Here is a 19,987-nt window from a genome sequence, read left to right on the forward strand (position 1 = left end):
TTTATTTTAGGCAGGTCTAAAGAAACATTATTATATGAAGAAAATGTATTTCAGAAGAAGATAATATATGTATTTTGGGCCATGCCACAGGCTGTAGGCTAGTTCATTTAGCAGACAAGATATGCTTATAAATCCCGTGCCATTATTTTATATTATATGATTTTATAGTAAGAAGAATATAATTGAACTTAGCTGAATAAAATAGAAAGGATATTTTTCCTATTCCGGAGTGAGTGCCCATATGAAGTGGCTATGTTGAGCGTAAAAGTGATCATTTGAAACAGGTCCTATATGCTAGATTTAGATTTATTTGGCAATTTTAGTTGTGTTGATACAAACCTTAGAATGTCTTAGAAATCAAAACATATATGGGCTGCATGATGCGACTATAGCCTATTGACGATTTAAGAAAGTCGCAAAAAAAGCTTGTGCTCTGTTCCTTGCCTCAGGCTTCACACGCTGCGCTCTCATCAAGTGCCTCGAATAGTAAATGGAGGCAGCTTTCCACGGTTCGTTTTTTCAATCATGCCTGGTAGGCTATTCATTTATAGTGGAGCATGTACTTAATATTAGCAGCTGAGAAATAAATATAGTAGCAGCTGGGATCCTCCTCTTTCTGCTTTCACACAGGACCGCATATAGAAAAGTCTGGTCTTATAAGAACACTTATATCCCTCCCATGCATCAACCACTATTTGAGGAGCATTCAGCCCCTCGCTGCGTGACAAGTGATATTCCGCCCAAACTATTTATGCTATGGGCTCTCCAACCCTGTTTCTGCAGCTACCCCAGTGCTTAATTTGGGCGTTTGGGAACATCGATAGTAACATATTTTCACAAAGAAACATATTTCATTTAAACTGTTGACAGCCTCTCTCGCTGCACGCTCGAGAAATGAATGAAGGCGAGAGAGGAGGACATGGAAAAGCACAGTGGTGAGATATTCTGTAGCTAAAGGTAATGTGTGAGCCTATTAATTATGAAAATATACAAAATTCCCTATTACTAGGCTTAAAAAAAAAAAAAAAAAATCACTATAATTGTAGGCTAACTCTGCCCTACACAATCAATTAACCAAAAAACATGATTTTTGGGGGGTTTGTATCATTTGATTTACACAACATGGCTACCACTTTGAAGATGCAAAATATTTTTATTGTGAAACAAACAAGAAAATTTGAGCGTGCATAACTATTCACCCCCCCAAAGTCAATACTTTGTAGAGCCACCTTTTGCAGCAATTACAGCTGCAAGTCTCTTGGGTTATGTCTCTATAAGCTTGGCACATCTAGCCATTGGGATTTTTGCCCATTCTTTAAGGCAAAACTGCTCCAGCTCCTTGAAGTTGGAAGGATTCCACTGGTGTACAACAATCTTTAAGTCATACCACAGATTCTCAATTGGATTGAGGTCTGGGCTTTGACTAGGCCATTCCAAGACATTTAAATGTTTCCCCTTAAACCACTCAAGTGTTGCTTTAGCAGTATGCTTAGAGTCATTGTCCTGCTGGAAGGTGAACCTCAGTCCCAGTCTCAAATCTCTGGAAGATTTTCCCTGTATTTAGCACCATCCTTCATTCCTTCAATTCTGACCAGTTTCCCAGTCCCTGCCGATGAAAAACATCCCCACAACATGAGGCAGGATGGTGTTCTCGGGGTGATGAGAGGTTTTGGGTTTGCGCCTGACATAGCGTTTTCCTTGATGGCCAAAAAGCTAAATTTTAGTCTCATCTGACCAGAGTACCTTCTTCCATATGTTTGGGGAGTCTCCCACATGCCTTTTGGCGAACACCAAACGTGTTTGCTTATTTTTTTCTTTAAGCAATGGCTTTTTTCTGGCCACTCTTCCGTAAAGCCAATCTCTGTGGAGTGTACGGCTTAAAGTGGTCCTATGGACAGATATTCCAATCTCCGCTGTGGAACTTTGCAGCTCCTTCAGGGTTATCTTTGGTCTCTTTGTTGCCTCTCTGATTAATGCCCTCCTTGCCTGGTCTGTGAGTTTTGGTGGGCGGCCCTCTCTTGGCAGGTTTGTTGTGGTGCCATATTCTTTCCATCTTTTAATAATGGATTTAATGGTGCTCCGTGGGATGTTCAAAGTTTCTGATATTTCTTTATAACCCAACCCATATCTGCACTTTTCCACAACTTTGTCCCTGACCTGTTTGGAGAACTCCTTGGTCTTCATGGTGCCGCTTGCTTGGTGGTGCACCTTGCTTAGTGGTGTTGCAGACTGCAGACTTAGTGGTGTTGTGACACTTAGATTGCACACAGGTGGACTTTATTTAACTAATTATGTGACTTCTGAAGCTAATTGGTTGCACCAGATCTTATTTAGGGGCTTCATAGCAAAGGGGGTGAATACATATGCGCGCACCACTTTACCATTATTTATTTTTTATACTTTTTTGAAACAAGTTATTTTTTCATTCCACTTCACCAATTTGGACTATTTTGTGTATGTCCATTAAATGAAATGCAAATAAAAATCAATTTAAATTACAGGTTGTAATGCAACAAAATAGGAAAAACACCAAGGGGGATGAATACTGTATAGGCCTATGCGTATGCAAAAGCTGAAATATGCGTATGGGGGTTTTGAATTAATCATCACCTTAGAAAGCGCTGTCCATTTCATTATGTCAGGCTTTGAAACAACATCCACAACAACCATGTCTTCCCCTCAGTTTCAACCTGCTGTTGAACTTCTTTCTTCAAATTGATCAATCACAGTGAGGTGAGTTTTAAAAGCATGATGCTGTTTTGATGATAAAGTGTTTGATGTGATTTTCGATTTTATTTGCATTGATGTCAGAGTGGTTAGAGGGACAATAGAGCGCTGAGTACCAGGCCATTAGGACCTGATGGTCGTTAGCTTGTTGGGTACTACTAACAGAGGAGTTTACCGTGACTCAACGGTCACGTGGAATTTGACTGCGGTCATGACGCGTGCCTGCAGGTGTGGCGATAATATGGTCACCAGTGCTTGACTTGGACTGAAATAGGTGCCAGTATTCATTTTGGGTGCAGGTACTGTTTATATTTTGGTGCAGGAGCTCCACAATACTTTTGAGCTAATATTCTATAAGAGGAACAGGAGCTCAAGCAGTAGAAAATGTGATGTGCCGGTACTCAGCTCCAGTGAGCTCCTGCCCAAGTCAAGCACTGATGGTCACCGCAACAGCCCTATGTGTGGGTGTGTGTGTATGCTTACGTGTGAGTGTGTGTGTGTGTGTTTGTCAGGCCTGTACCTCTCAGCATGGTGTGCTGGTGTTTGGCAGTGCAGATCAGCCTACTGATGCCCTCGATCACCTGGCTCTTGGAGTCCACCTCCTTCTCCTTGGGCTTTTTACTCAGGAATATCACTGCTCATCAAAGCAAGAGAAAGAGAAGCGAGAGAGAGGACATCAGTGAAGTAAAGAGATAATTTGCCATACAGGCTACAAAATAAAATAAATAAATTGTTTTACTAAAGATGTAAAGGTAAAGACGTCGTTTTCATGACGACATCAACACAACACCTGGTTGTTGCTGTATTTGGCCAGATTACAACCAGAAAAAGATGTCTTCTTCATCAGGTACACATTTCCATATAGAAAGACATAACATGCTATGAGTTGTAAGGTCGCATACATGCTTATAACAGGTAATAACGCATTCAACCCATTGGCTTTCAGTAAAGCGCCACCCACCTTTCTTGTTCTTCTCCTTCATGACGACGGTCATGGCCATGCCGGGAGGGGGGGTCAGCTCTCCTCCGTTGGGGATGCGGGACACCTGCAGTGAGCGGAAGTTGCTCTTTAGGGTATTCTTGATTCCCACGTCGCGCTTCTCGCCCTCCTTCTTCTTGTCGGCGCCGTGACATGTCCAGTAGTCCACCTGGAGCCCCATCACCTCCCCGCCCGTCACCGGAGAGCTGCACGGCGGAGGTATATGGGAGAAAAACATTTTATGAACGTAACAGGAACGTAATAAGAACGTCATAGGAACGTTTTGTAGGCGTGAAAGGTAAGAAAAGGCCCAAACTGCCAGGTATAGTACCATCTGAACTTGTGCGTGGATGTGTGGGGCTGTAGCCAGTTTATTATGTACAACTTCCAGGTCAAGTCATAAAAAGGAAGAGGAGAAAGGGTCCAGTAGAACTCCAGTGAAAGACACAGAAGACAAGTGGTCGTTCCCCCTTCCCCACCCAACATCTGGTCTCCAAGGAACATCTGGATGGAGAAAGGTCATTCAAAGTATGCGGAGTATGTGGAGTGGCAGGAAAGTGGGGTGGGGTGGCGAAGGATGGATATCCTCTCTCACTCGCTCCAGATTGGTCCATCTTTGGCCTTTTAAATTAATAATATATACACTGCTCAACAAAATAAAGGGAACACTAAAATAACACATCCTAGATCTGAATGAATAAAATAATCTTATTAAATACTTTTTTCCCTCACTGTATGTAAAGAAAAAAGTATTTGATCCCCTGCTGATTTTGTACGTTTGCCCACTGACAAAGACATGATCAGTCTATAATTTTAATGGTAGGTTTATTTGAACAGTGAGAGACAGAATAACAACAAAAAAATCCAGAAAAACGCATGTCAAAAATGTTATAAATTGATTTGCATTTTAATGCAAATCATGACTTAGTACTTGGTGGCAAAACCCTTGTTGGCAATCACAGAGGTCATACGTTTCTTGTAGTTGGCCACCAGGTTTGCACACATCTCAGGAGGGATTTTGTCCCACTCCTTTTTGCAGATCTTCTCCAAGTCATTAAGGTTTCGAGGCTGACGTTTGGCAACTCGAACCTTCAGCTCCCTCCACAGATTTTCTATGGGATTAAGGTCTGGAGACTGGCTAGGCCACTCCAGGAACTTAATGTGCTTCTTCTTGAGCCACTCCTTTGTTGCCTTGGCCGTGTGTTTTGGGTCATTGTCATGCTGGAATACCCATCCACGACCCATTTTCAATGCCCTGGCTGAGGGAAGGAGGTTCTCACCCAAGATTTGACGGTACATGGCCCCGTCCATCGTCCCTTTGATGCGGTGAAGTTGTACTGTCCCCTTAGCAGAAAAAATCCCCCAAAGCATAATGTTTCCACCTCCATGTTTGACAGTGGGGATGGTGTTCTTGGGGTCATAGGCAGCATTCCTCCTCCTCCTCCAAACACAGCGAGTTGAGTTGATGCCAAAGAGCTCCATTTTGGTCTCATCTTAACACAACACTTTCACCCAGTTCTCCTCTGAATCATTCAGATGTTCATTGGCAAACTTCAGATGGCCCTGTATATGTGCTTTCTTGAGCAGGGGGACCTTGCGGGCGCTGCAGGATTTCAGTCCTTCACGGCGTAGTGTGTTACCAATTGTTTTCTTGGTGACTATGGTCCCAGCTGCCTTGAAATCATTGACAAGATCCTCCCGTGTAGTTCTGGGCTGATTCCTCACCGTTCTCATGATCATTGCAACTCCACGAGGTGAGATCTTGCATGGAGCCAAGGGAGATTGACAGTTATTTTGTGTTTCTTCCATTTGCGAATAACCGCACCAACTGTTGTCACCTTCTCACCAAGCTGCTTGGCGATGGTCTTGTAGCCCATTCTAGCCTTGTGTAGGTCTACAATCTTGTCCCTGACATCCTTGGAGAGCTCTTTGGTCTTGGCCATGGTGGAGAGTTTGGAATCTGATTGATTGATTGCTTCTGTGGACAGGTGTCTTTTATACAGGTTACAAACTGAGATTAGGAGCACTCCCTTTAAGAGTGTGCTCCTAATCTCAGCTCGTTACCTGTATAAAAGACACCTGGGAGCCAGAAATCTTTCTGATTGAGAGGGGGTCAAATACTTATTTCCCTCATTAAAATGCAAATCAATTTATAACATTTTTGACATGCGTTTTTCTGGATTTTGTTGTTGTTATTCTGTCTCTCACTGTTCAAATAAACCTACCATTAAAATTAGACTGATCATTTCTTTGTCAGTGGGCAAACGTACAAAATCAGCAGGGGATCAAATACTTTTTTCCCTCACTGTAGTTGAATGTGCTGACAACAAAATCACACAAAAATTATCAATGGAAATCAAATTTATCAACCCATGGAGGTCTGGATTTGGAGTCACACTCAAAATTAAAGTGGAAAACCACACTACAGGCTGATCCAACTTTGATGTAATGTCCTTAAAACAAGTCAAAATGAGGCTCAGTAGTGTGTGTGGCCTCCACGTGCCTGTATGACCTCCCTACAACGCCTGGGCATGCTCCTGATGAGGTGGCGGATGGTCTCCTGAGGGATCTCCTCCCAGACCTGGACTAAAGCATCCGCCAACTCCTGGACAGTCTGTGGTGCAACGTGGCGTTGGTGGATGGAGCGAGACATGATGTCCCAGATGTGCTCAATTGGATTCAGGTCTGGGGAGCGGGCGGGCCAGTCCATAGCATCAATGCCTTCCTCTTGCAGGAACTGCTGACACACTCCAGCCACATGAGGTCTAGCATTGTCTTGCATTAGGAGGAACCCAGGGCCAACCGCACCAGCATATGGTCTCACAAGGGGTCTGAGGATCTCATCTCGGTACCTAATGGCAGTCAGGCTACCTCTGGCGAGCACATGGAGGGCTGTGCGGCCCCCAAAGAAATGCCACCCCACACCATGACTGACCCACCGCCAAACCGGTCATGCTGGAGGATGTTGCAGGCAGCAGAACGTTCTCCACGGGCGTCTCCAGACTGTCACGTCTGTCACGTGCTCAGTGTGAACCTGCTTTCATCTGTGAAGAGCACAGGGCGCCAGTGGCGAATTTGCCAATCTTGGTGTTCTCTGGCAAATGCCAAACGTCCTGCACGGTGTTGGGCTGTAAGCACAACCCCCACCTGTGGACGTGGGGCCCTCATACCACCCTCATGGAGTCTGTTTCTGACCATTTGAGCAGACACATGCACATTTGTGGCCTACTGGAGGTCATTTTGCAGGGCTCTGGCAGTGCTCCTCCTGCTCCTCCTTGCACAAAGGCGGAGGTAGCAGTCCTGCTGCTGGGTTGTTGCCCTCCTACGGCCTCCTCCACGTCTCCTGATGTACTGGCCTGTCTCCTGGTAGCACCTCCATGCTCTGGACACTACGCTGACAGACACAGCAAACCTTCTTGCCACAGCTCGCATTGATGTGCCATCCTGGATGAGCTGCACTACCTGAGCCACTTGTGTGGGTTGTAGACTCCGTCTCATGCTACCACTAGAGAGAAAGCACCGCCAGCATTCAAAAGTGACAAAAACATCAGCCAGTAAGCATAGGAACTGAGAAGTGGTCTGTGGTCACCACCTGCAAAACCAGTCCTTTATTGGGGGTGTCTTGCTAATTGCCTATAATTTCCACCTGTTGTCTATATCATTTGCACAACAGCATGTTACATTTATTGTCAATCAGTGTTGCTTCCTAAGTGGACAGTTTGATTTCACAGAAGTGTGATTGACTTGGAGTTACATTGTGTTGTTTAAGTGTTCCCTTTATTTTTTGGAGCAGTGTAGTTTACAAATAGTTCAACTGCTATACCCCATCAGAACCCGAAATACAATAAGAAACTAATTCATGTGGAAGGTGTGGTCTGTACCTTGTGAAATTGTTTTATTGGCTACTGTGGCCAATGGGCCTCTGTGGGGGTTGTAGCCATAGTTATAAGGTTGAACCTTCAGATCAAATAATGGTTATGAGAGAAGGAAAGATAAATTAATTAACAAGACAGCTAGGGTACAGTACGTACCCGGCTCCGGCAAGGGTGGCTGAGACGGAGGGGGAGGGGGGCGGGGTGCAGGTCAGGTCCTTCATGTAGGGTGGTCCCGGCTGGGGGGGAGGGGAGGCCAACATATTGATGCTCCCCATCACGGCATCATCAGAGTCCACTGGATATTAGGGAGGAGGAGGTTTTGTTAACGCCTTTTCAGCAACCAGAAAAATACATCTTTATCTGGTTTAATCTGGTTATCTAACCAGTTAACAACCAAAATATGACGTCTGTCCCATGGCGTCTTGATCTAGTCATGAAAACGTTGCTTTACCTGGTTTTAACAGTGGTTGTAATCTAGTTATATAATGTATTTTAACCAGAAAACCACTTTACAGGCAAAATATTAAATGATTAAGACATTATGCATACAGTATTTTGCCCGCTGGACCCCTTCTCTCTCAGTCTTCCCTTCTTCCACCCATCTCATTCGAAACAATGGATTACCAGACAATACAAAGCAAACGTCAAAGTTTCAAGGTCAAAGGTCAAAGGAAAATAAAGAGTAGGATGTCTTACTTGAGGTCGAGAGGTTGTGCTCAACGATGCCCACTTTCACCAGCTGAGGGGGGACAAAAAACACAATTGAGATTTACATTTTGGTCATTTAACAGACACTCTTATCCAGAGCAACGTACAGTCAAGTACATTTAACCAAGGTACAATACATGACCAAAAGTGTGTGGACACCTGCTCGTCGAACATCTCATTCGTGCATTAGTGAGGTCGGGCACTGATGTTGGGCGATTAGGCCTGGCTCGCAGTCGGCGTTCCAATTCATCCCAAAGGTGTTAGATGGGGTTTGGGTCAGGGCTCTGTGCAGGCCATTCAAGTTCTTCCACACCGAACTCGACAAACCATTTCTGTATGGATCTCACTTTGTGCACGGGGGCATTTTCATGCTGAAACAGGAAAGGGCCTTCCCCAAACTGTTGCCACAAAGTTGGAAGCACAGAATCGTCTAGAAGGCTGTAGCGTTAAGATTTCCCTTCACTGGAACTAAGAGGCCTAGCCCGAACCAATAAAAACAGCCCCAGTCCATTATTTATCCTCCATCAAACTTTACAGTTGGCACTATGGTAGCGTTCTCCTGGCATCCCCCAAACCCAGATTCGTCGGTCGGACTGCCAGATGGTGAAGCGTAATTCATCACTCTCTATTTCCACTGCTCCAGAGTCCAACAGCAGCGAGCTTTACACCACTCCAGCCGACGCTTGGCATTACGCAAGGTGATCTTAGGCTTGTGTGCAGCTGTTCGGCCATGGAAATCCATTTCATGAAGCTCCCGACGAACAGTTATTGTGCTAACGTTGCTTCCAGAGGCAGTTTGGAACTCGGTAGTGAGTGTTGCAACAGAGGACAGATGATTTTTACATGCTACGAGCTTCAGCACTCAGTGGTCCCGTTCTGTGAGCTTGTGTGGCCTACCACTTCGCGGCTGAGCCGTTACGTTTCCACTTCACAATAACAGCACTTACAGTTGACCAGGGCAGCTCTAGCAGGGCAGAAATTGACAAACTGACTTGTTGGAAAGGTGGCATCCTATGACGGTGCCACGTTGAAAGTCACTGAGCTCTTCAGTAAGGCCATTCTACTGCCAATGTTTGTCTATGAAGATTGCATGGTTGTGTGCTCGATTTTATACACCTGTCAGCAACGAGTGTGGCTGAAATAGCCGAATCCACTAATTTGAAGGCGTGTCCACATACTTTTGTATATATAGTGTAAGAAAAGAACAACCACATATCATAGTCATTGCAAGTAAAACTTTCCTCAATAAAGCAGCTATCAAAAAAAATCTGTTCTCATTGTGTATTATCGTTACAGCTTCAAATAAATGACAGGTAATTGCCAGTCTACCTGGAGATAAGCGCTGAAAGATAACGCTCACGTTATTTCGTTGCAAGTGAATATTCTTACCCCAATAAATGGCACAAACTTCTGACAGGAGTCCTCATCAGGGCTGAGGGAGAGAGAATGGATAACAAATAATCATGTTAGTCTCGCGTTAACACAACGCTCCAGGATCAACACACTCCCTGTTTTGGATGTGGTGGTGTGATGGGTCTGAAGGAAGAATGAGTGTGTGTGTGTGTGTGTGTGTGTGTGTGGCTAAGGCATGTCCAATCGGAATTGATGAGACATGGCAGCTCCCAAGTGGTTCTGGAAAACCCGGAACATTTTGGGAATTAAGGTCATGCCGTGATGGGAATGCCAGGGAACGCTCCTTACAACCGACCCCTAAACAGGTGCGTTGTAAGCCTGCCGTGACGTGAGCAGTGGAGGAGGGGTGGAGTGAGTGAGTGAGGGGGTTAACATTGTTGGTGACATTGAATGTGAACCCAATATACAGGGTGAGTTCTGCAATCCCACTGGTTTTGGTTTCTCAGTACTTGAGGTTACTGATTGGCTGAAAAAAAAATAAACAAGGACGAAAATCTACAGAACTACGGCACTCAAGGACCAGAGCCGTCCACACCCGCTATACATTGTGGGGCAAATCCTAACTTCCATTTAGGTACATTTTCACTTAGTCATTCATTGATGTCAATGGGAGACTAAGAAAAAAGTTGACTTAAGTGGAAGCTAGGATTCACCCCTGTATTTGTAAAGGGGCCTTTATAGACAGAGGGTTAAAGTACAATTAGCATATTTCATATGTTCGGTCCCAGTCAACTACTTATTTGTTAAGTTGGTAGTGCTGCCGTTGTCTTACCAAAGCTATCCTTGCCTATTACTCACAAATCCCCTACAAATTAGCTCAAAAAGCTGGATATGGCTGGTGCAAAACCAAAATAACCTGCAAAATGAGGCCAGAGAGGGTGTATTTTTGGAGAGCATGGTTAAAAGAGCTGTGAGAAAAGCATGTTAGGACAGCAAAGAGGTAGGACAAACAGAGCATGACAAGTTCATCTCCCTCGCGAGACACACTCGAGAGTAGCGTCTATAATACAGTGCACTGCGCCTGTTATACGCCTGGTCATCGATAAGGTGACCTTTAAATGTTTCCGTGCTCATCCTCCCTGGTGGATTTAAAGTGTGTCTCATTACACTCTTACAAGGCCAGAATTGTTTCTGAGGTGGGTCAACAGTGACATCTGAGCAGAGATTTGAAAATAATGGTCACACACGCAGGTGTGTGTATCGTGTGTGTGTGTGTGTGAGAGAGTGTGTCACGTGGCTGGTGTTCTCTACCTCCGCACTACACACGTTTTCTTCCTCCCTCCTTCCTTCCATCTCTTCAAACCACCTAATTAGATCTCCACTGTCATCTCTCCGTCTTTACACTCGTCCTCCACCTTATTCTTAATCTTGTCTTATCCCCTCTTTCCTGATGTCCTCCACATGTCCTCTCTCTCTCGGAGGTAATAGGAAAGAACGCATCAATGTCAACCTTTCTCTCTTAGATCTCATTGCGTCAACAGTTTGCCCTACTGTTCCCAACTTTAAAGAGGAAAGTGTGTGGGAGACCTTAAAGGTAGAGTCAGCAATGTGATTCATCAACCACAGCGGGTGACTTCCTGCTTACAGACTTCAACGATAACAGGGTTTCAATCCACCAAGACGGCCACTATTGGCTCTTCCCAATTTGCAATTTTGGCACTCCTTTAAGGCATGCCGGCATTGGAAAGATCCAATAACGGCATTCTTGGCAGATTTGACTTTTGTTGTTGACTTCTGTAAGCAGGAAGTCACCCCGCAGTGTATGATGATGTAATATTGCTGACTGTACCTTTAATGCGGTTGTATATTATCCAAAGTCCACATATCCAAACCAAATCCAAACCAAAAGCCAACCAAGCCAGACAAACAAGTGGTTAAGTCATTAAGACATGCAAAAACTCTAATCAATACGGGGGTAGTCGATGCAGACCAGATGTGAAGTTAAGACGAACAGTGAGTGATGTGTGGGTGAGTTAGACATTAGACAACAAGGGGTTACAGGTTATATTGGTGGACAAAATGCAACACAGCAAGGGGGCGGGGTCAAACGAAAGGCTGCGGCCAGGTACCTGATGTAAAAATCAAAATACAAGCTTCTCTTCCTTGAATGCAAATGAAAGAAAGAAAAAGGTAGAAAAACTCAGTGTGGTAAAATGGTACGAGTCGTCGTTGTTCTTTCTTCATGAGTTCATGAGTTATGAGTCAACTGTCGCAAAATATGTGCCGTCAAAGTGGAGTCGACATGTTGATATTCTGTCGGTGCTAATTTGAATAAGCGAATGTTGTCGATGAATGTGATTGAATGTGGTTGAAATTAGCAATACTGGTGTTGCTTTTTCCAAAAATGCATTCATGAGAATGTAGCCTCTAAATAGACACATCTTAAGTGTAGAGGGAGATACAATAGATCATCCAAATATAGTTTATTGGAGAATAATAGCATACAAAAATATCTACATACACAATATCTAAATTTTACCAGACATTTCATAAACACACGCACACATGCACACGCATGCATGCGCACACACACACACCCTTAAATATCCCCCATTCATGCTGCACTCGCATGCTTGCACACACACACACACACACACCTTACCTTTTCTGTTTGTAGGTGAGCATGGCCTCAGAGATGGGACACTGGTGCGAGACGCTTGCCCCAGCCAGGTACTGAGACACGCGGCCTGCCACATCTATGTTGTCTGGGGAAACGTGGGGAAATGTTTTTGTTTTTATACCCTTTTTAAATCCCATTTATTATTCTTCATGTATTGTATTATCATACAACACCTACAGTAAGGCAACAGTAGAAGCATCATAATATACTAATAGTGTGGCTCTGAGCATATTACACTTAAATAAATATTTTATAAAACTTCCTGCTATGAATACCCTGTACATAAATAATAACTTATATTTTTTGTAATAATGTTTAAAATAATAAATACAATATTATTATTATAACAAACTAGTATATTTTAAGAACATTTAGAAAGACTTGTGACGCATAATGCACCATAATGCTGATAGATGTGTCACGACTTCCGCCGAAGTTGGTGCCTCTCCTTGTGAGGGCGGCTATCGGCGGTCATTGTCACCGGCTTTCTAGCTGCCACCGATCTACGTTTCTGTGTTCTATTTGTTTTGTCTTGATTGTACACACCTGGTTCCCATCACGTTATGATTATTTCCCTATTTAACCCTCTGGTTCCCTCATGGTTTTGTGCGTGATTTTCTTTGTTTGGTGTTTATGACTACTGTGAGCTGGTGTATTTCCCTGTGTGGAATTAGTATTTACTTATTTCCGAGTAAAGTTTGTCTGTTACTCAGTTCTGTGTCCTGCGCCTGACTCCGTCCTACCGCTGCACACTGACACCTGACAAGATGTTCCTGGGAAAATTGCAGTTGGCTCAGAACAGGGCAGCATGGCTGGCCCTTAAAAGTACACGGAGAGCTAACATTGATGACATGCATGTCAGTCTATCCTGGCTTAGAGTGGAAGAGAGATTGACTTCATCACTGCTTGTTTTTGTGAGAGGTGTCGACGAGTTGAATGTACTGAGCTGTCTGTTTGGAATACTGGCACACAGCTCGAACACCCATGCATACCCCACAAGACATGCCACCAGAGATCTCTTCACAGTCCCCAAGTCCAGATCAGACTATGGGAGGCGCACAGTACTACATAGAGCCATGACTACATGGAACTCTATTCCACATCAGGTAACGCAAGCAGTAGAATCAGATTTAAAAAACAGGTAAAAATACACCTTGTGGAACAGTGGGGACAGTGAAGAGACACACACACATACATATAGACACTCACTCTACACACACGTACACATATGTGATAGTGGAGTAGTGGCCTGAGGGAACACACTAAATGTATTGCGTAAAGTGTTATGAAATATAATGTCATGAATGTTTTAAATGGTATATAACTGCCTTAATATTGCAGGACCCCAGGAAGAGTAGCTGCTGCCTTGGCATTATGAGTAGATCCCTATCATACATGGTATTGTGGCTCATAGTAAGTGTTAGCTGTACCTGATGTTGGGGCCTCCTGTCTGCCAAACAAGTCCCTCCAGCCGGCGTCCATGAAGATGTTGTTGAACTTGCTGTCGAACGAAGACATGTGTTTGGCCAGAGGGTGAGTGCCTGCAGAGGGAGGAGCAGACTGATTAGAAACAGGAAAACGTTTCTAGTCTGTATGTTGTTAGCCTGCTATGATACCCAGGGTCCTATATCAGATCTGTTCCTGTAACTATTGTTTTGCGTGCAGTTTTCCGTTTGACGTCAACGCATGATTTATGGGAGTCATGAGTTATGCGTGCAGAATTGGAAATAGGCCATTATTTTCTACAGTTTGTGGACTTTTCCAATGCACGAATGAATTGGAATTTATCCCCTAAATCTACTGAATTGAAATGGAATTGACGACTAACCCGACTCTGGACTCCATGGCGATTGGCTGAATTGTTGCTTACCGACAGGGATGACCAGGAAGCGGATGTAGCTTAGCCAATCAGGCGTCTTGTTGGCCAGCTGCTCCACGAAACACCTGAGGATGGTGCTGAGGTAACTCTGGTCTCCGGCCACCGCCACTTTGATGGTGGGGGGTGTTTGGGCGTTGCAGTTACAGCTAGCCAGAGAAGTGGGGAAAAAACATTACGAGAAACAGTAACTTGTTTCCACTTTATTACCATGTTATGACCCCTTTATTCTGCACTGTAATGGAAAGGGCTACCAAAACGTTTCACATATCAAAAATGATACGTCCCTAATCATGATCATCATAAGATCCACTCGCCTTGGTGACCACTGAAGTTAAATTCACATTAAAAAGTCTACAAGAAACCAGTAAATTTTTACAATGAAGCCAAGTTAAAGTTAAATAGATGTATTTCTCTCAACTACAACCATTGAATTAGAAAGAGACCATGTTCTGCAGAGGAAGCGAGTTCTTACAATCTCTGGATCCTGGTGACGATGGTGTTGAAGGCTGCATGGACATCCGCACCAGAGATGGTGCACACGATAGGCTGGCTGTGCTCATGGAGAATCTCAGATAGATACTGCAGGGAGGGAGGGAGAGACAGAGAGAGAGGGGGCAGAGAGAGAGCGAGAAAGGGGGTGAAAGGGGTTTCAAGACAGAGGTGAGAGGGGGCTTGGGATCAACTGAGCTAGTCAACCAGAAGCCGAATCAAAAGACCTCAGGTCTGGGCGTGTGAGTGTACATGCGCGTGCGCCTGTGTTTGTGAGTGCACATGCTTCAGAGTTGCATTATGTTCACATAAGCAATGGATTCCTAAGCCTTTATCCAGTTAGGCTTAGAGATATGAATGTTTAAAAATACCTGATCTTGCGCATTTTCCTAAAAGGAGTATGTTTGTTGAGTGCACAGCTGATGCAAATACTACTGATAGAATGAGTAGCATAATACACTAGAAAGAATATGGTAAGAGGGTCATTTCATAGTATTTATACAATACTGCAATTACGATTTTGTATCTTTCCAAAAAGTGCACCATTTGGTACCAAGTGGATACCAACTGTTTAGAATGATTTTCTACGACCAGATAGTGCCCCTTGTTCTTACAACATTAGGCACACAGAGGTAGCCTACCTGGCCCTGCCAGTCTATGGTGTTGATGAGGATGATGCTCTCGGGGAGCTGCTCGTCAGAGATAAGGATCTGGTTCAGCTGGTCGTACACAGACTTCCTGGGGACCTGGCGAAGGAAGAGGCAGAAGTCAAAGAGATGATCTATCTGTATACATATACAGTGGGGAGAACAAGTATTTGATACACTGCCAATTTTTCAGGTTTTCCTACTTACAAAGCATGTAGAGGTCTGTAATTTGTAATCATAGGTACACTTCAAATGTGAGAGACGGAATCTAAAACAAAAATCCAGAAAATCACATTGTATGATTTTTAAGTAATTAATTAGCATTTTATTGCATGACATAAGTATTTGATCACCTACCAACCAGTAAGAATTCCGGCTCTCACAGACCTGTTAGTTTTTCTTTAAGAAGCCCTCCTGTTCTCCACTCATTACCTGTATTAACTGCACCTGTTTGAACTTGTTACCTGTATAAAAGACACCTGTCCACACACTCAATCAAACAGACTCCAACCTCTCCACAATGGCCAAGACCAGAGAGCTGTGTAAGGACATCAGGGATAAAATTGTAGACCTGCACAAGGCTGGGATGGGCTACAGGACAATAGGCAAGCAGCTTGGTGAGAAGGCAACAACTGTTGGCGCAATAATTAGAAAATTGAAGAAGTTCAAGATGACGGTCAATCACCCTTGGTCTGGGGCTCCATGCAAGATCTCACCTCGTGGGGCATCAATGATCATGAGGAAGGTGAGGGATCAGCCCAGAACTACACGGCAGGACCTGGTCAATGACCTGAAGAGAGCTGGGACCACAGTCTCAAAGAAAACCATTAGTAACACAATACGCCGTCATGGATTAAAATCCTGCAGCGCACGCAAGGTCCCCCTGCTCAAGCCAGCGCATGTCCAGGCCCGTCTGAAGTTTGCCAATGACCATCTGGATGATCCAGAGGAGGAATGGGAGAAGGTCATGTGGTCTGATGAGACAAAAATAGAGCTTTTTGGTCTAAACTCCACTCGCCGTGTTTGGAGGAAGAAGAAGGATGAGTACAACCTCAAGAACACCATCCCAACCGTGAAGCATGGAGGTGGAAACATCATTCTTTGGGGATGCTTTTCTGCAAAGGGGACAGGACGACTGCACCGTATTGAGGGGAGGATGGATGGGGCCATGTATCGCAAGATCTTGGCCAACAACCTCCTTCCCTCAGTAAGAGCATTGAAGATGGGTCGTGGCTGGGTCTTCCAGCATGTCAACGACCCGAAACACACAGCCAGGGCAACTAAGGAGTGGCTCCGTAAGAAGCATCTCAAGGTCCTGGAGTGGCCTAGCCAGTCTCCAGACCTGAACCCAATAGAAAATCTTTGGAGGGAGCTGAAAGTCCGTATTGCCCAGCGACAGCCCCCGAAACCTGAAGGATCTGGAGAAGGTCTGTATGGAGGAGTGGGCCAAAATCCCTGCTGCAGTGTGTGCAAACCTGGTCAAGACCTACAGGAAACGTATGATCTCTGTAATTGCAAACAAAGGTTTCTGTACCAAATATTAAGTTCTGCTTTTCTGATGTATCAAATACTTATGTCATGCAATAAAATGCAAATTAATTACTTAAAAATCATACAATGTGATTTTCTGGATTTTTGTTGAAGTGTACCTATGATAAAAATTACAGAACTCTACATGCTTTGTAAGTAGGAAAACCTGCAAAATCGGCAGTGTATCAAATACTTGTTCTCCCCACTGTATATACATCTTGTACACACACAAGCTTACTTTATTATTGCGCACACACTCACACACACCTGGACAGCGATCCTGGATTCTGGGGATGTCTCGCTGTCGATGCTGCTGGTCCTGTCACTCTGGGCCTTGGAGTTCTGCCGGTCCTTCATGGACGTGCTCCTAGGACGCCTCTGCAGCTTGTTCTCTGTTTTACTGTGGACCACAAACAGGCACGGACCCAATGAAGCACTGAGCCACAACTGAGCCAGGTTGAGCCACTGCTGAGAAATCTTAATAAAAAATAAAAAATCTTCACAAATACTAAATACTAAGTAGTAGATATGCCTACAGCAGAACTCCTCAGACAATCCTGGCCATCTAATCATCCCCTTTGACTCTCCACAGCAAAAACGTTTCAAGCTTTTGTTCTGGAAACATTTTGTGAGCACAAAATGGCTGCCACGCATTCTCTATGTGGTTGCTACTAGCTAGCTACACATTCATGGTTGAGTTAAATTATCCTTGCACAATAGAGAAATGTACAAAGACAAATGTGCAGTGTCTGTACTAGGCAGATTGCTTATTCAATGGATCTAACCTGGTTCATCAGACGCGTAGGTGGAAGTGGTGCTTGGGGACGTCCTTCTGCTGATTAGTTTGTTTATAGATAGGTGTAGCAGGGGAAATCACTGTATTGCGCTGAACAACCAATATACCAGATGCTGAATCAGAGAGGTAAACCTGATCTCTTCCTCTCTTTCCCTCTCTCCCCCTCTCTCTCTCATCCCATCCATTTTATTGAGGGAATGTGTCTTATCCAACTCAGGGCCTGGAGAGCTACTGGGTGTGCAGGCTTTTGTTCCAGCCAAGCACTGAGACACCAGTTTCAAATAATGAACTAGTCATGATCAATCTGGATCACAGTTAGTGGTATCAGGTGTATTAGTGCTGGGTTGGAATGAAGCGTGCACACCCATCCTTGTTTAGTCAGAGTGTAAAGGTTAATAAGCAGCACTGTGTGTGCGTGTGTGTGTGACTATATGTGTGACTGTGTGTGCCTGCATGCGTGTGTGTGTGTGCGTGAATGCATATATGTCATAAATGCAAGTGAGCGTTTGTGCTTGTGGGCGGCTACCTGGGCGACATGAGTGTCTGGGACTCGGTTTTGCAGAGTTTGGCCACTGGGCAGGGCAGTTTGTCCGTGCTCAGGTCCCAGCTTGTGGGGGTGGGGTTGGGGTTAGCCTCCCCTGGCCCTGTGCCAGCCCTAGTCTCCTCATCCTCCGCGTCCTGTACATAATGGGAGAAATGTAGTTCAAAATATATTTTCAATAAGAATGTACAGTACATACTAGGGTACTTCACTCATTCCATGGATTTCCATCCGCTGCACCATGTTCCCGCTGGTTCATTTCTCTCCCTAGAGAATGAACACTTTACAGTTGGTATTGTCAGTGGGAATTCACTGACACCAGAGACACAAGTCACGAAGGTTCACCCTGTGCGAGTTCAGAACACCTGTTTTACAGGTGAACTCAATTATCTGCATCCCATATGGCACCCTATTCGATTTATAGTGCACTACTTTTGACCAGATCCCTATGGGCCCTGTTCAAAATTAGTACACTATAGAGAATATGGTGCCATTTGGGACGCACCCATTGAGATAATATTTTTCTCAATGGAATCATTTACATTTTAGTCATTTAGCAGACGCTCTTATCCAGAGCGACTTACAGTTAGTGAGTGCATACATACTTTTTTTATTTTTCATACTGGCCCCCCGTGGGAATCGAACCCACAACCCTGGCGTTGCAAACTATCAACTGAGCTACATCCCTGTACCCTGAATCATGCCCAAGAGGTAGCAACCAAAACCAATACGTAACAGATTATGAAATGCACACAGTACCTACAAATCAGCTATTTCTGTGCAGGGTACCCATTGTCGATGCATTTGAATGTGCTGTCATGGTGAACGTTACAACATCACATAACGCCTGGCAGATGTCCGTGAATACATTAACATGAAGCTCAGTGTGTGCATGTAAGTATCATGTGTTTGGCCACTGAACATCCTGTCCTTGGGCCCCAAACACAAGCGCTCTCTCTCTCTCTCTCTCTCTCTCTCTCTCTCTCTCTCTCTCTCTCTCTCTCTCTCTCTCTCTCTCTCTCTCTCTCTCTCTCTCTCTCTCTCTCTCTCTCTCTCTCTCTCTCTCTCTCTCTCTCTCTCTCTCTCTCTCTCTCTCTCTCTCTCTCTCTCTCTCTCTCTCTCTCTCTCTCTCTCTCTCTCTCTCTCTCTCTCTCTCTCTCTCTCTCTCTCTCTCTCTCTCTCTCTCTCTCTCTCTCTCTCTCTCTCTCTCTCTCTCTCTCTCTCTCTCTCTCTCTCTCTCTCTCTCTCTCTCTCTCTCTCTCTCTCTCTCTCTCTCTCTCTCTCTCTCTCTCTCTCTCTCTCTCTCTCTCTCTCTCTCTCTCTCTCTCTCTCTCTCTCTCTCTCTCTCTCTCTCTCTCTCTCTCTCTCTCTCCTCAGGTGCCCCCTCGTTGCCGGGGTTCCTGGGGGTGAAGGAGTGCAGAGGAGGCATCGGAGCGCGAGAGACAACAGTGAAGAATAACAAACAGTCTGTAAAGCACTGCTCTTCTCACGGACCAATACGTACGCTGACGCCCTCTCTACAGCCAGCTGGACCTGGGCCTCAGTGCTGTCGGTGTGTGTATACAGCGTGTATGTACACAATGCATGTGCGTGTGCATGTATGCGTGTGTATTTGTGTGTAATAATGGAGGTCTTTGTGGTAACAGTGTAAATGTACTCTTGTTCGCATCAAACTGGTCGGGTGGAAGATAAACAGATGGGAGCTGATTTATGATAATGGACAAAACAGCAGCGCAGAGTGAGGGAAGAGAGAGAAGCAAAATGTTTGGGAACCCCTGATCTA

The 19,987-nt window shown here is 44.6% G+C and overlaps 1 protein-coding gene across 2 annotated transcripts in view; it reads right to left on the reverse strand.

The window, feature by feature from the left end:
* The window catches only part of LOC121572371 (phosphofurin acidic cluster sorting protein 2), a 101,579-nt gene that overhangs the window by 3,345 nt on the left and 78,247 nt on the right, over window positions 1–19,987 (reverse strand). The window contains exons 12-24 of one of the 2 annotated variants that reach the window (XM_045211692.1): window positions 18,190–18,341; window positions 17,135–17,267; window positions 15,332–15,436; window positions 14,674–14,780; window positions 14,193–14,347; window positions 13,753–13,863; window positions 12,305–12,407; window positions 11,772–11,804; window positions 9,679–9,721; window positions 8,278–8,320; window positions 7,738–7,876; window positions 3,689–3,912; window positions 3,248–3,361 (exon numbers count right to left, since the gene is read on the reverse strand). In XM_045211692.1, the coding sequence (XP_045067627.1) occupies window positions 3,248–3,361; window positions 3,689–3,912; window positions 7,738–7,876; window positions 8,278–8,320; window positions 9,679–9,721; window positions 11,772–11,804; window positions 12,305–12,407; window positions 13,753–13,863; window positions 14,193–14,347; window positions 14,674–14,780; window positions 15,332–15,436; window positions 17,135–17,267; window positions 18,190–18,341 (1,462 nt within the window). The remainder of the gene's footprint in view (window positions 1–3,247; window positions 3,362–3,688; window positions 3,913–7,737; window positions 7,877–8,277; window positions 8,321–9,678; window positions 9,722–11,771; window positions 11,805–12,304; window positions 12,408–13,752; window positions 13,864–14,192; window positions 14,348–14,673; window positions 14,781–15,331; window positions 15,437–17,134; window positions 17,268–18,189; window positions 18,342–19,987) is intronic. The other variant, XM_045211693.1, reaches the window with a different exon arrangement.

The sequence above is a fragment of the Coregonus clupeaformis genome, chromosome 38 (genome assembly GCF_020615455.1).
Source record: "Coregonus clupeaformis isolate EN_2021a chromosome 38, ASM2061545v1, whole genome shotgun sequence".
Lineage (NCBI taxonomy): Eukaryota > Metazoa > Chordata > Actinopteri > Salmoniformes > Salmonidae > Coregonus > Coregonus clupeaformis.